Genomic DNA, 14,266 nt, shown 5'->3' with positions numbered 1-14,266 from the left:
GGAAGTCTGACTGAGGAGATGAGAATAGGATGGGAGGAAATGTCAGGCAGAAGGCCAAAGGACTGGAGTGATGGGTAAGACAAACTCTATCCCTCCTGATGCTCTCGAACCCTGTTCCTTTCCTTCTCCTCACATTCACTGGGTCTCCTCTCTCTGCTCTAGCCTACAGTTGAACAGTCTGGGCCCTGAAGCCTGTAAGGACATCCGGGACCTCCTTCTGCATGACCAGTGCCAAGTCGCCACCCTTCGGTGAGTATGTGGAAGCCTGTTAAGAGGATGTAGGAAGGCTGACTTTCTCTGGGTCCTATTTCCTGATCCCTTCCCCTTCAATTCCTTGAAGGCAGGGGCTTTGTCAACATTCAACAGACACTTATTAAATGCCTGCTAGGTGCTATGTGCTGAGTACAAAGATCAAAATAGCCCATTTATAGAGCACTTTAGGGTATACAGCATGTTTTCTCACAATCTTCTGGGTAGCTAGTACAAATATCATCCCTATTTAACAAATAAGAAAGCTAAAGCCAAGAGAGAAGAAGAGCCCTGTCTAGGGTCAAGTTCACATCCATAATAGTACAAATAAATACAATCTATAGAATTAGGGATGCAATGTAATGTAGTGGGAAGAACAATGGATTTGGAGTCATAGGATTGGGGGCCATAGCCAGCCTCTGCTGCTTAGCTGCTTACAGTCTTCTGATAGGTAAAGTTGCTACATCTCCAGGGGTGGGTGGGTGGGTGTGTGTGTGTGTGTGTGTGTGTGTGTGTGTGTCTCAATTTCCAAGTCTATAAAATGAGGCAATTGTGTCGGTTGACTTCTAAGGTGTCTTTGAGGTCTAAATCTGTGGTATAAAAGTAGAGAGAGATGGAGGTGAGGAAAATTTGAGTATGGAAAGAATACTTTCAGCTAAGGAGATCAAAGAATGGTGTCTTAAACTAATTTATATGCCCCACATCATCCTTAGGAAAAGGTAAATTGGGGTAGTTGCCCATGCTGTTCCTGGGATCAGGTGGCTTTAGTTGTAAGGAGGCAGTGGGGAAAGAGAACTTGTCAGAGGGAAAGGTATCATTTTAAGGTGGAGACTGCTAAAAAAAGACATGAGGGGCTCATACATATGGTGGGTAGATTGAGTGAAATGACTAAGGAGAGAAAGCTTCTAAGCATATTGATTTATTAAGCAATGTATGCCAATCTATAAGGTTTTTCATATATTTATTATCAGTATTACATGAGTCAGGAGTCAGGCTACAGATCAACTATTTTGAAGGTTTGCAATTAACTAATTTTGAAAGGGAAGATTTACATGTCATCAAGGTAACCAAGAAAACTCAGCAAACATAAATACCATGAAACAAAGGCCAAAGCAATACTCCAATAACCATCAATATTAAATAACATCAACTCCTTTTGTTGTAGTAACTCACTCCCAATGTCCATTTAATCAGAACATTTTGACATTTTGAGTCCCAGATGTCCCATGTAGTCATCTGGTCCTCGGAAAATCTTCTCTTGAACATTTGGAATAGACCTTATTCTCGGGGCAGCTCTGAAGTGGGCTCTGCTTCTCTGGTTCCAAATCTCTTGTAGAGATTCCTAGGTAATTCAGCTAAAACCTGCCAGTAACAAGACTCAGTATAATTTAGTACAACCTCTTAAATTTGTTTATGAGGTAAAAAACCAGTTCAGACCTCATGGAGCTAATCCTATTAACACCAGAGCCATAAGGAGAACATCAAATCAGGAACCTATAATTCAGCTAAGACTTTAGAGAATTTCAGTTTTTATATAGCACTTGCTGTTTCTCTTTATCTAAACCCTATACCTGACATAAGAATCTCAAAAAACAAACAAACAAAAAAAACTCATAACGATCTGACTTGTAAAATAAGCCCTTCTCTTTTTTTTAAAAATTATCACATGCTTTAAAAATGGGAAAATAATTTTATTATCTTTACAATTGTCAATACATTTTTTTATGTAAAATCCTTAATCTAATTTTGAGAACTTGTTGCTAAAACAATCAAAACCCAAATTTCCCTGCTAGGTATATTTGGAAGCTAATCACATACATATAGTTCTTGGAGAAGTACTGTTGCTTTCTCAAAATTTACTAAAACTTTTACATTACAACTTTGTCTTATTACTCTGTCTAATTTCCCCATAAGAGGATATCATCCCTATATCATAATTTGACCACAAATACAAATTAAAATTGTAAGTTTTTTCATACTTGCATCTTATTATAGTAACTCAGAGATACTCCAGTATCCATCTATTAATTAATAGATTTAGTATTATACTTACAAAACTTGTACTACTAACTTGTCCTGATGAAAGAAATTTGCTATGAAAGGAAAAAGAGACACACAGTTATAATAATGTCAAGGCTGTTCTCTGAAGGGCATGAACTAACCTGACAGACCATAACAATGGAAAAGTTCCTTTAGCATGATTTATATGTGACAACCAGTTATGTAGTAAGGCTCCATGTTGTTCACAAAGTATTGAAAGCCAGGTTCAGGATTAACCATGTGGAGAAATTTCCTGTTCCGAAAGGAAATAGCACAATGGGGAAACTGAATCAAGAAGATCCCTCCTCAGGCCATGTCACGTTAGTTTCCTCAGCTTTTCTGAGGGACGGACATCCATGTGTTCTTAGACATCAGCACATATCATTTTGTACTGTTGGCTTCATAACAATTCAGACAATCATCCCTGTAATCAAAACTCAAAACAAAATTAAAGTCCCATGAAATTTTTCCACAAATAACAAAATTTCACTAATCACAGCTTAGTGCTGAATACTCTTCATTTTCTTATGTTTCCCTAATATTTACATTTCCTTTATTCTTTACCTATACATTAAAATTAACCACATTCTAGGGCTTCAGACATGCGGTCAGTACCTGATAGTGAACTCATATTAATGTATTGAAGTTACATCTTTAAACCACCTATACATTTTCATAATTTTTATAAGTGATAGCCAAAAATTTTCAAATGAAAACTCATTCTTTATTATAGTAAACTTGTAAATTCCTCCCTTTTGATAGGGAATGGGAGAAAAGATCCTATTTTCTCAGTTCTATGTTCTTAAACATCAGTAATTTAGAATTTTACAACTGCAATCAATAGGGCTTATAAGATTTTTATGACCTGCCTGAATACAAAGTGTCAAGTAACCTCACAGGTAAAGATATCTTAAAAGGTCTGTGAAACTTTTTCTTTTCTCCAAACAGTAAATTATTAATATTATTGTTGTTATTATTATCTGTTATTTTATTTTGGAAATAGTACTTTATTTTTTTCTATTACATGTAAAGATAGTCTTCAACATTCATTTTTTATAAAATTTTAAGTTTCAAATTTTTTCTCCTTCCTTCCATCTCATTCCCCTCCCCAAGATGGCAAGAAATCTGTTATAGGTTATATATGTGTAATGATATAAAGATATTTTCATCTTAGTTATGTTATGAAAGAAGAAACAGAATAAAAGGGAAAAGCCACAAAAAAATAAAAATAGTATGCTTTGATCTGCATTCAAATTCCATAGTTCTCTCTCTGGATGTGAGTAGCATTTTCCATCATGAGTCTTTTGGAATTGTCTTCGATCATTGTATTGCTGAGAAGAGCTGAATCTATCATAGTTGGTCATTAAATAATGTTGCTGTTATTGTGAACAATGTTTTCCTGGATCTGCTCTCTTCATTCAGCATCAGTATGTGTTTTTCCAGATTTTTATGAAATCTGTCTGCTCATCATTTCTTTTTTTTGGGTGGGGGTTTCCTATAGTTACATTCTGATCAAACATATTTTCACATTAGTCATGTTGCCCAGAAAAATTAAAATGAAAGGGAGAAACCATGAGAAAAACCAAACGAAACCAGAATATAACACAAAAGAAAATAGTCTGCTTCATTCTGCATTCTGATTCCATAGTTCTTTCTCTGGATGTGGATGGCATTTTGCCTCAAGAGAATTTTGGGAATGTTTTAGGTCCTTGCATTGTTGTGAAGGGCTAAGTCTATCATAAAACAGTCCTCACATCACGTGGCTGTTACTGTGTATAATGTTCTCCTGGTTCGGCTCATTTCACTCAGCATCAGTTCATATAAGTCTTTCCAGGTTTTTCTGAAGTCTGCCTATTCATCATTTCTTATAGCACAATAGTGTTCCATTACATTCATACGCCAGAACTTGTTCAACCATTCCCCAGTTGATGGAAATTCCCTCAGTTTCCAATTCTTTGCCACCACATAGAGAGCTGCTATAAATATATTTGAACAGCTAGGTCCTTTTCCCTTTTTCATGATCTCTTTGGGATACAGACCTAGTAGTAGTATTGATGGATCAACAGGTATGCCCAGTTTGATTGCCCTTAGGACATAGTTCCAAATTATTCTCCAGAATGATTAGATCCGTTCACAATTCCACCAACAATGCATTAATATCCCAATTTTCCCACATCTTCTCCAACATTTATCTTTTTCCTTTTCTGTCATGTTAGCCAGTCTAATAGGTATGAGGGAGTACCTCAGAGATGTTTTAATTTGCATTTCTCAAATCAGTAGTGATTTAGAACATTTTTTTCATATGACTATAGATAGCTTTAATTTCTTCACCTAAAAACTGCCAGTTCACATCCTTTAACCATGTATCAATTGGGGAATGACTTTTATTCTTATAAATTTGACTTGCTTCTCTGAGGAATGAAGCCTTTATCAGAAACGCTGGCTGTAAAACTGTTTCCCATCTTTCTGTTTTCCTTCTAATCTTGGTTGTGGTGGTTTTGTTTGTGCAAACCCTTTTTCATTTAATGTAATCAAAATGATCCATTTTGCATTTCATAATGTTCTCTATCTCTCGTTTGCTCATAAATTCTTCCTTTCTCCATAGATCTGACAAGTAAACTATTCCTCACTTTCCTAATTTGCTTATGGTATTACCCTTTATCTCTAAATCATATATCCATTTTGACTTTATCTTGGTATAGAGTGTGAAATGTTGCTCAATGCCTAGTGTCCCATCCTATTTTCCAGTTTTCCCAGCAATTTTTGTCAAATAGTGAGTTCTTATCCCCAAACCTGGAGTGTTCGGGTTTATCAAACAGTAGATTACTATAGTCATTGACTATATATAGTCTTGTGTACCTAACATATTCCACTGATCCACCACTCTATTTCTTAGCCAGTACTAAATAGTTTTGATGATTGCTGCTTTATAATATAATTTTTGATCTGATATGGACAAGCCACCTTCCTTTGCATTTTTTGAATTAATTCCTTTGATATTCTTCACCTTTTGCTCTTCCAGATGAATTTTGTTAATATTTTTTTCTAGTTCTAAAATAATTTTTGGTAGTTTGACTGGTATGGCAATGAATAAGTAAATTAATTTAAGTAGAATTGTCATTTTTATCGTATTAGCTTGGTCTAGCCATGAGCAATTGTTATTTTTCCAGTTACTTAGATCTGACTTTATTTGTACAAAAAGTGTTTTGTAATTGGGTTCATAAAGGTCCTGGATTTGTCTTGGCAGTTAGAGTCCCAAATATTTTATGTAGTCTACAATTATTTAAAATAGAATTTCTCTTTCTCTTTCTTGCCTCTGGGCTTTGTTGATAATATATAGAAATGTTGATGATTTATGTGGGCATATTTCATATCCTGAGATTTTGTTAAAGTTGTTAATTATTTCAGGTAGTTTTGATTCTCTAAGATTCTCTGAATATCCCATCATATCATCTGCAAAGAGTGGTAGCTTTGTTTCCTCATTGCCTATTCTAAATCCTTCAATTTCTTTTCCTTCTCTTATTGCTAAAGTTAACATTTCTAGAATAATATTGAACGGAAGAGGAAATAAAGCACTTCAATAATTCCATTTTAGAAAAAGAAATTGAACAAACCATCAAAGAACTCTCTAAGAAAAAATGTCCAGGGCCAGATGAATTTACAAATGAATTCTACCAAAATTCCAATACTATATAAACTGTTTGGAAAAAATAGGCAAAAAGCAATTCCTCCTATTCTTTTTTTAAAATTAATTTGTTTTCTGTTTACAATAATCACTTCCATAAGTTTTAAATTTTCTCCCCCTGCCTCCCCCTCCCTCCCCAAGACAGCATGCAATCTTACATGGGTTCTACACATACTTTCTTGTTAAACACAGTTTCACATTAGTCATGTTGCATAGAAGAATTAAAACAAATGGGAGAAACAATAAGAAAAACCAAACCAAACCAAAACATAACACAAGAGAAAACAGTCTGCTTCATTCTGTGATCCAGTTCCGTAGTTCTTTCTCTGGATATGGATGGCATTTTGCATCAAGAGTCCTTTGGGAATGTTTTAGGTCCTTGCATTGACTGTGAAGGGCTAAGTCTATCGTAAAATAGTCATCACACCCTGTGGCTGTTCCTGTGTATAATGTTCTCCTGGTTCTGCTCATTTTACTCAGCATTAGTTCATATAAGTCTTTCCAGGTTTTTCTGAAGTCTACCTGTTCATCATTTCTTTTTTTTTTAAATTAAATTATTCTATTTGTTTTCAGTTTTCTACAATCACTTCCATATATCTTATATTTTTTCTCCTCCCTTCCCCTGCTTCCTCCCTCCCTCCCCACTCCCTCTCTGAGATGGCATGCAATCTTATACAGGTTCAATACATACATTCCTATTAAACACATTTTCACCTTAGTGATGTTGCATAGAAGAATTAAAATGGATGGGAGAAATCATAAAACAAAACATAACGCAAGAGAAAACGGTCTGCTTCATTCTGCGATCCAATTCCATAGTGCTTTCTCTGGATGTGGAAGGTGTTTTGCCTCAAGAGTCCATTGGGAATTTTATAGGTCCTTGTATTGCTGTGAAGGGCTAAGTCTATCAGAAAAATTCCTCACACACTGTGGTTATTGCTGTGTTCAAAGTTCTCCTGGTTCTGCTCCTTTCACTCAGCATCAATTCATGTAAGTCCTTCCAGGCCTCTCTGAAGTCTGCCTGCTCATTATTTCTTATAGCACAGTAATATTCCATTACATTCATATACCACTACTTGTTCAGCCATTCCCCAATTAATGGGCGTTCCCTTGATTTCCAGTTCTTGGCTGCTACAGAAAGAGCTGCTATAAATATTTTTGTACATATGGGACCTTTTCCCATTTTTATGATCTCTTTGGGATACAGCCCTAGAAGCAATGTTGCTGGGTCAAAGGGTATGCACATTTATAACCCTTTGGGCATAGTTCCAAATTGCTCTCCAGAATGATTGGATAAGCTCACAGCTCCACCAACAATGAATTAGTGTTCCAACTCTCCTATATCTCCGACATTTATCATCTTCCTGTTTTGTCATGTTAGCCAATCAGATAGATGTGATGTGGTACCTCAGAGTTGTTTTGATTTGCATCTCTCTAACCAATAGTGATTTAGAGCATTTTTTCATATGACTATAGTTAGCTTTTATTTCTTCCTCTGAAAACTGCCTATTCATATCCTTTGACCATTTATCAATTGGGAAAGGACTTATATTCTTGTAAACTTTACTCAGCTCTTTATGTATTTTAGAAATGAAGCCTTTATCACAGATACTAATTATAAAAATTCTTTCGCAGTTTTCTGCTTCCCTCCTAATCTTGGTTGCATTCGCTGTATTTGTGCAAAAACTTCTCAATTTAATGTAATCAAAATTATCCATTAAACATAGTGTTCTCTATACTTGACTTCATAAATTTCTCCATTCTCCATTAATTTGATAAACTATGCCTTGCTCCCCTAATTTGTTTATAGTGTCAGCCTTTATACCTAGATTGTGTACCCATTTGGATTTTATTCTTGTGTATGGTGTCAGACATTGGTCTATGCCCAGTTTCTGCCACACTATTATCCAGTTTTCACAGCAGTTTTTGTCAGACAGTGAGTTTTTATCTCAGAAGCTGGGGTCCTTGGGTTTATCAAACAGTAGACTGCTATAATCATTGACTATTGTGTCTCATATATCTAACCTATTCCACTGATCTACCCTTCTATTTCTTAGCCACTACCAAGTGGTTTTGGTGATTGCTGCTTTATAATACAATTTAAGATCTGGTATGGCTAGGCCACCTTCTCTAGCATTTCTTTTCATTAATTCCTGTTAGGGGTGTAAGCTCAGTTTCACGTGGACAGTGTCGGGCAGGTAAAAGTGAGGACCTCTAAATCTTAGAGTTCTCATGAGGCCCCCCAGGGAACAGCTGGGGACTGAGGCGAGAAACACAGACTATCTTGTGTATTTCCACCTCTTCCCAGTGGGAAACTTGCTGGGGAGAGCATCCCACCCTTGAGATTGGCCTGTGGTCTGAGCACACCTGTTGTTGACTAGCTAGGGGCTGAGAGCAGGCACGGTATTCACGTGCAAACTATGCGGCTGGGAGAGCTTAAGTGGGGACAGGAAGCCTGAAGGCCCCTTTGCACTGAGGGGCCCTTAGAGGGAAGAGGGTCCCTCCCCTCTTCCACTCCATCCTCTTGCTGTAAGATCCTTGCCCCTTGGGAAGAGGAGGATTCCTCTCTCCTGAGGGAGAATTCACCCTGCACATGTAACCAAGACCCTGAATAAAGCCTAACCCTTGTTCAACTCTGGAAAGTCTTCTCTCAACACGTAAATCCGGTTGGCCGCCGAAGACCTGCGAAAAGTGAGTAGACTCGGGTAGTCCATTGGCCTCTAGGCCGAACAAATTCCCTTGATATTCTGTACCTTTTATTCTTCCAGATGAATCTTGATATTTTTTTTGAGCTCTAGAAAATAATTTTCTGGTAGTTTGATATGGCACTGAATAGATAAATTAAGTAGAATTGTCATTTTTATTATATTAGCTTGGCCTACCCATGAGCAACTGATGTTTTTCCAGTTACTTAGATCTGACTTTATTTGTGTGAAAAGTGTTTTGTAATTGAATTCATATAGTTCCTGGATTTGTCTTGGCAAGTAGACTTCCAAATATTTTATGTTGTCTACAATTATTTTAAATAGAATTTCTCTTTCTTGCCTCTGGGCTTTGCTGATAATATATAGAAATGCTGATGATTTATGTGGGCATATTTCATATCCAGAGATTTTGTTAAAGTTGTTAATTATTTCAAGTAGTTTTTTTAGTTGATTCTCTAGGATTCTCTGAATATACCATCATATCATCTGCATTGCCTCTTCTAATTCTTTCAATTTCCTTTCCTTCTTTTATTGCTAAAGTTAACATTTCTAGCACAGTATTGAACGGAAGAGGAAATAAAATACTTAAATAACTCCATTTTAGAAAAAGAAATTGAACAAACTATCAGTGAACCCTCTAAGAAAAAATGTTCAGGGCCAGATGAATTTACAAGTGAATTCTACCAAAATTCCAATAGTGTATAAACTATTTGGAAAAATAGGCAAAGAATGATTCCTCCCAAATTGTTTTTATGACACAAACATGGTGCTGATACATAAATCACACTAATCACACTATCAGTTTTCATGGAGAAAGTCATCTAAGTGCTTTTTATCCCTCAAATTTTCACAGAATTTAATTCTTATTTTTCCTTAAAACAGATTCTACAGAGAGTGGTACCTCAAATGTCAGTAAGACATTTCCACATATGCTAAGTTTCTCCTAAGTGCCTTATCAACTAGGCCAAAGAGAAGGGGATAAGTTCCTGGAGTTACCCAAAGTCCTAGGAGTTCTCCTCTGCAATCTTAAAATGATTAATCTCTAAACTCCTTAATGATTAATATCCAGTCTCTTTAATCTCCAAACCACAAAAATCTACTAAGATGTTTTTAGCAGTTACCATAATTTTGAATCTCTAATTCATTTATAATGACACAAATTCCTACAAACCAGGAAGAAGTTTTCCTTTCTTTGATTATCTGGTTTTATCTTTGTAATTCCAATGTGCCTAAGACTAAAATGACAGAGACAAAATATCTTACTTAAAACTTTCTCTCCTGCTGAAAGATTAAAATGGGAGTTAGTCTTGCTTACTGGGACAGAGTTTGGCATCACATCATAGAAAGCCAGGGAGATGTATAGGGTCCTTAGTAGTGTAGCACCTGTGGTGTGAGGGCTTGTCAAGTCCTTTTCAGGGATGCTAGGCCACCTTTGGTGTCCACCTGTAGCTCCAAGAAGCTGCAGCATGTTTAGCTGCCAGGCTTGGGCAAACCACCTCAGCAGACAGTCTAAACCAGGTTGAGGGTAACTGATGGACCTCAAACTCATCAATGGATTAGGAGGGTGTCTACCCGAACCATGTGGAATGGGCAACTGAGTACAATTTGTTTCAGTGGCCATGAAGGTGGCACTGTGGAGTGCTTAGAGCTTGGTCAGGCATCCAAGAAGCTAAGGTCATTCACTGCATCCTGGGCTATCACCAATAGTCTTAACTTTTGTCCTGCCGCTGAACTTTGATGATCTGGGAACAGAGGATGAGGCTGACAACTTTGTGCAACTCTGCCTTGCTTAAATCCAATTCACTTTCAAGTCAAGACAGCACCGATGAAAGTTAGGAGAACTGGTCTGAGGTAGCTAAGTGGTATAGTAGATAGAGCACTGGGCTTGGAGTCACCAAGACCTGAGTCTCAGGTCTTCCTCAGACACTTCCTAGTTTTATGATCTTGGACAAGTAACAACCTCTATCTTTGCCAAAAACAAAAACAAAAACACAGACGAAGGTCCATGTGGTCACAGAGAGTCAGACATGACTGAAACCACTGAACAAGTACAACAACCATAAAGGAAAACTGTTTCCAGTATGAAACCTTATTAATCTTCCTCAGCTTTCTAAACTACTTGACTACAACTTTTTAGCAGTTTTCTGACTGGATGCATTTTTTCCCTTAGAAATCTTTCAAAGTAGCAGAATTGACAAAAAAACATGAAACATGACACAAGACAAAGATTTTCCTGCATTCTACAAAGAAACAAAAACACAGACAAAACAATAGGACTTGCTAGCCTCCTTATGTCCTACTGAAAGTCTAATTTCAAAGCCTTTAATTTGTCACCAAATTTGGGATCCATTTGGATTTTTATATGTTTTAGCATAATTCAAGATCTCTACCTTTTGGTTGCCCTCTCCACTTCTGCATGGGAAGTTTCAGGCTAATAACAATTTCTCTAAGGGCGCTCTTCTTCTGGTCTCATACCAAAATCAATTTTATCTGAAGGGGAATCTTTTGGTATTTTACTGTTACTAAAACTCATCATTTTCTTAAAGGAAGTAATCCTTCCTTAACCTTCATGGTGGGGTTAAATAATTCCTAGCAGTGTGAAGGTAGAACTTCCCCAGAAGTGTTGGAGTAAACTTAATCTAAGCTCAGAAGAATTTAAAATTGAGGCCCAGGAATCCAATGTCCAGGGCATTCTTCTGCAAAGAATTCCTTTGGTGAAAGATTAACTGGAATACTCTAGGGAGTTTTTCTAAAAGGCTGTCCTGGTGCCTGGAATTGTATCTTTTGACCTAGAAGACTGTGCCAAAAAACAAAGACCCCTCCCCGCAACATACACACACACACACACACACACACACACACACACACACACACACACACACACACACACACACACACACACACACACACACACACACACCCCAAAAACTGTGGCTTGTGGATTGATTGAAATGGTTGAGGAAACAAAGATTTGAGCTTCTGATCATATCACTTTATTAAGTAATGCATTCCAGTTGTATAAAAAATCAGGACCAAGCCTCCTCAGTTTTGGAACTGGATCTCAGATACAGGGGGAGACAAATTTTTTAAGCATTAAAAGAAAACAATTAACAGGATATAAACTAGAATTCAAGATAAGGTAATCTGATTTCTAATTGGAAGAAAGATTAGGGCCTTTCAGAATTGGGTGGAGAAGAGCAAATTGGAGCAATTCCCTGAAATCAGAAAAAGAGCAGTACCACTCCCTTCTCCCCCTCTCTCCCAGCACAAAAGAATCTCTATTCAATCAAAGGAACAGGGAAACAGGAACTGATTGATCAGTATGGGACCAGTTTTCAGGTAAGATATATGGGTTGCTTGAGATGTGGAATTGTAGGGAAACTCCTTGCATCAATCTTTGCATCTGACTGGTTTCTGGTCAGCATAACTTAGGTCCTTAGTTAAGGTCTCTAAGCAACAGGTAGAGGTAGTCCACATTCCCAGGCATGCGGGACTTGGTTTAAACAATGCAATAAAATTTTTTCACAAGACAGAAATTGGACTAGGCCCATAATTGAATAGAAAGAGAACTGAGCTAGCTCTAGAATTGTCACAAAATGGAGTCAGTGTGGTTCACTCAATGCCCACAATTCCCTCATACATAGACACTCAGCATATAGTGGGGAAAGGGAGGACTCTCACTGGCTCTTTTAAAAAATATTTCATTTTTAAAATTAACTAAAATTTACTTTCTTTCCCTTCCCCCTCTCACCTCTCCTTACAGAAAAAGAAAGAATAAAATTCTTGTAACAAATATACATAGTTGAACAAAAAAAGTCCACAATTGCCATGTCCAAGAATATATATGTTTCGATATGCACCCTGAGTCTATTGCCTTTCTATTAGGAGGTGGATAGCATGGTTGGTTGTTGCATTGATCAGAGTTCTAAAGTTTCTTAAAGTTGTTTATCTTAATAATACTATTGTTCTAAAAATTATTTTCCTGGTTCTGTTCACTTCATTCTGCATCAGTTCATCCAAGTCTTTCAAGGCTTTTCTGAAACCTTTTATCAGTTCTTCTAGCACAATGGTATTCTATGACATACATATATCATAATTTTTTCATCTGTTCCTCAGTTGATGGGCATTCCTTCAGTTTTCCATTCTTTGCCATCACTAAAAACAGTTGCTATAAGTATTTTTGTACATTAGGGATTCGTTTTCTCTTTCTTTAACCTCTTTGGGGTAGAAGTCTGGTAGTGGTATTTCCAGGTCAAAGGGTATTCATAGTTTATTAACTTTGGGGGCATACTTCCAATTTTTCCCCCAGGATGGCTTGATCAGTCCATAGTTCTATCAATAGTATATTAATATGTAATTGGAGAATATTCAACAAAATAAAATATATTTTTAAAAGTATATTAATATATCTATATTAATAGCTCCTCCAGAATTTGTTATTTTTCATGTCTACTTTCATTAATTTTATGAATGTGAGGTGCAACCTCAGGATTGCTTTAAATATGTAATTATCAATTATTTGGAGCATTTTTTCATATGGCTATTAAAAGCTTGGATTTCTTCCTCTGAGAACTTCATATCCTTTGACCATTTATCAGTTGAGAAATAATTTTTATTCTCATAAATTTGAATCAGTTCTCTCCCTACACATCTGATTAATAATAATAATAGTTAGCTTTAATACCACATGATGGTATTACCACATGATGACCTAGAAACAGACATCATGGAGAATGAAGTCAAATGGTCCTTAGGAAGCATTGCTAATAATAAAGCTAGTGTAAGTGACAGAATTGCAGCTGAACTATTAAAACTCTAAAAGATGATGCTGTTAAAGTGCTTCACTCACTATGCCAGCAAATCTGGAAGACTCAACAGTGATCACTGGATTGGAAAAGATCAATTTATGCCCCAAAGATGTTCTAAAGAAGAGCAATGCCAAAAAATGTTCAAATTACTGAACAGTTGCACTCATTTCACATGCCAGCAATATTATGCTTAAGATTCTGCAAGCTAGACTTCATCAGTAGGTGAGCCAAGAATGATCTGAAGAGCAGGCTGATTTTTGAAGAGGTAAAGGAACCAGAGACCAAATTGCCAATATTTGTTGGATTACAGAAAAAGCAAGGAAGCTCCATAAAGACATTTACTTCTGCTTCATTGACTATACTAAAGCCTTTGACTGTGGGAATCACAACAAAATGTGGCAAGTCCTCAAAGAAATGAGTGCTAGATTATCTTACTTGTCTCTTAAGGAACTTCTATGTGGATCAAGAAGCAACAGTTAGAACTGAATATGGAACAACATGGTTTAAGATCAGAAAAGGAGTATGATAAGACTTTGTATTGCCATCTTATTTATTTAACTTATATGTAGAGTACATCATGCAAAATGCCAGGCTAAATGAATCAAAAACTAGAATTAGGGTTACCAGAAGAAATATCAAAAACCTCAGATATATAGATAAATTCACTCTGATAGCAGAAAGTGAAGAAAAATTAAGAAGTCTGTTGATGAGGATAAAAAAGGAGAGTATAAAAGCTCCTTGAAGCTTAACATAAAGAAAATAAAACAGAAAACTAAGAT

The 14,266-nt window shown here is 36.5% G+C and overlaps 1 protein-coding gene across 3 annotated transcripts in view; it reads left to right on the top strand.

The window, feature by feature from the left end:
- NLRX1 (NLR family member X1) overlaps positions 1-14,266 on the top strand; it is a 29,933-nt gene that overhangs the window by 11,963 nt on the left and 3,704 nt on the right. For all 3 annotated transcript variants that reach the window (XM_072612974.1, XM_072612973.1, XM_072612975.1), the window contains one exon: positions 163-249. In XM_072612974.1, the coding sequence (XP_072469075.1) occupies positions 163-249 (87 nt within the window). The remainder of the gene's footprint in view (positions 1-162; positions 250-14,266) is intronic.

This window comes from Notamacropus eugenii, chromosome 5, assembly GCF_028372415.1.
Source record: "Notamacropus eugenii isolate mMacEug1 chromosome 5, mMacEug1.pri_v2, whole genome shotgun sequence".
Classification (NCBI taxonomy): Eukaryota; Metazoa; Chordata; class Mammalia; order Diprotodontia; family Macropodidae; genus Notamacropus; species Notamacropus eugenii.
Note: the sequence above shows the minus strand (reverse complement) of the source record. Positions and strands in the feature narration are given on the sequence as shown.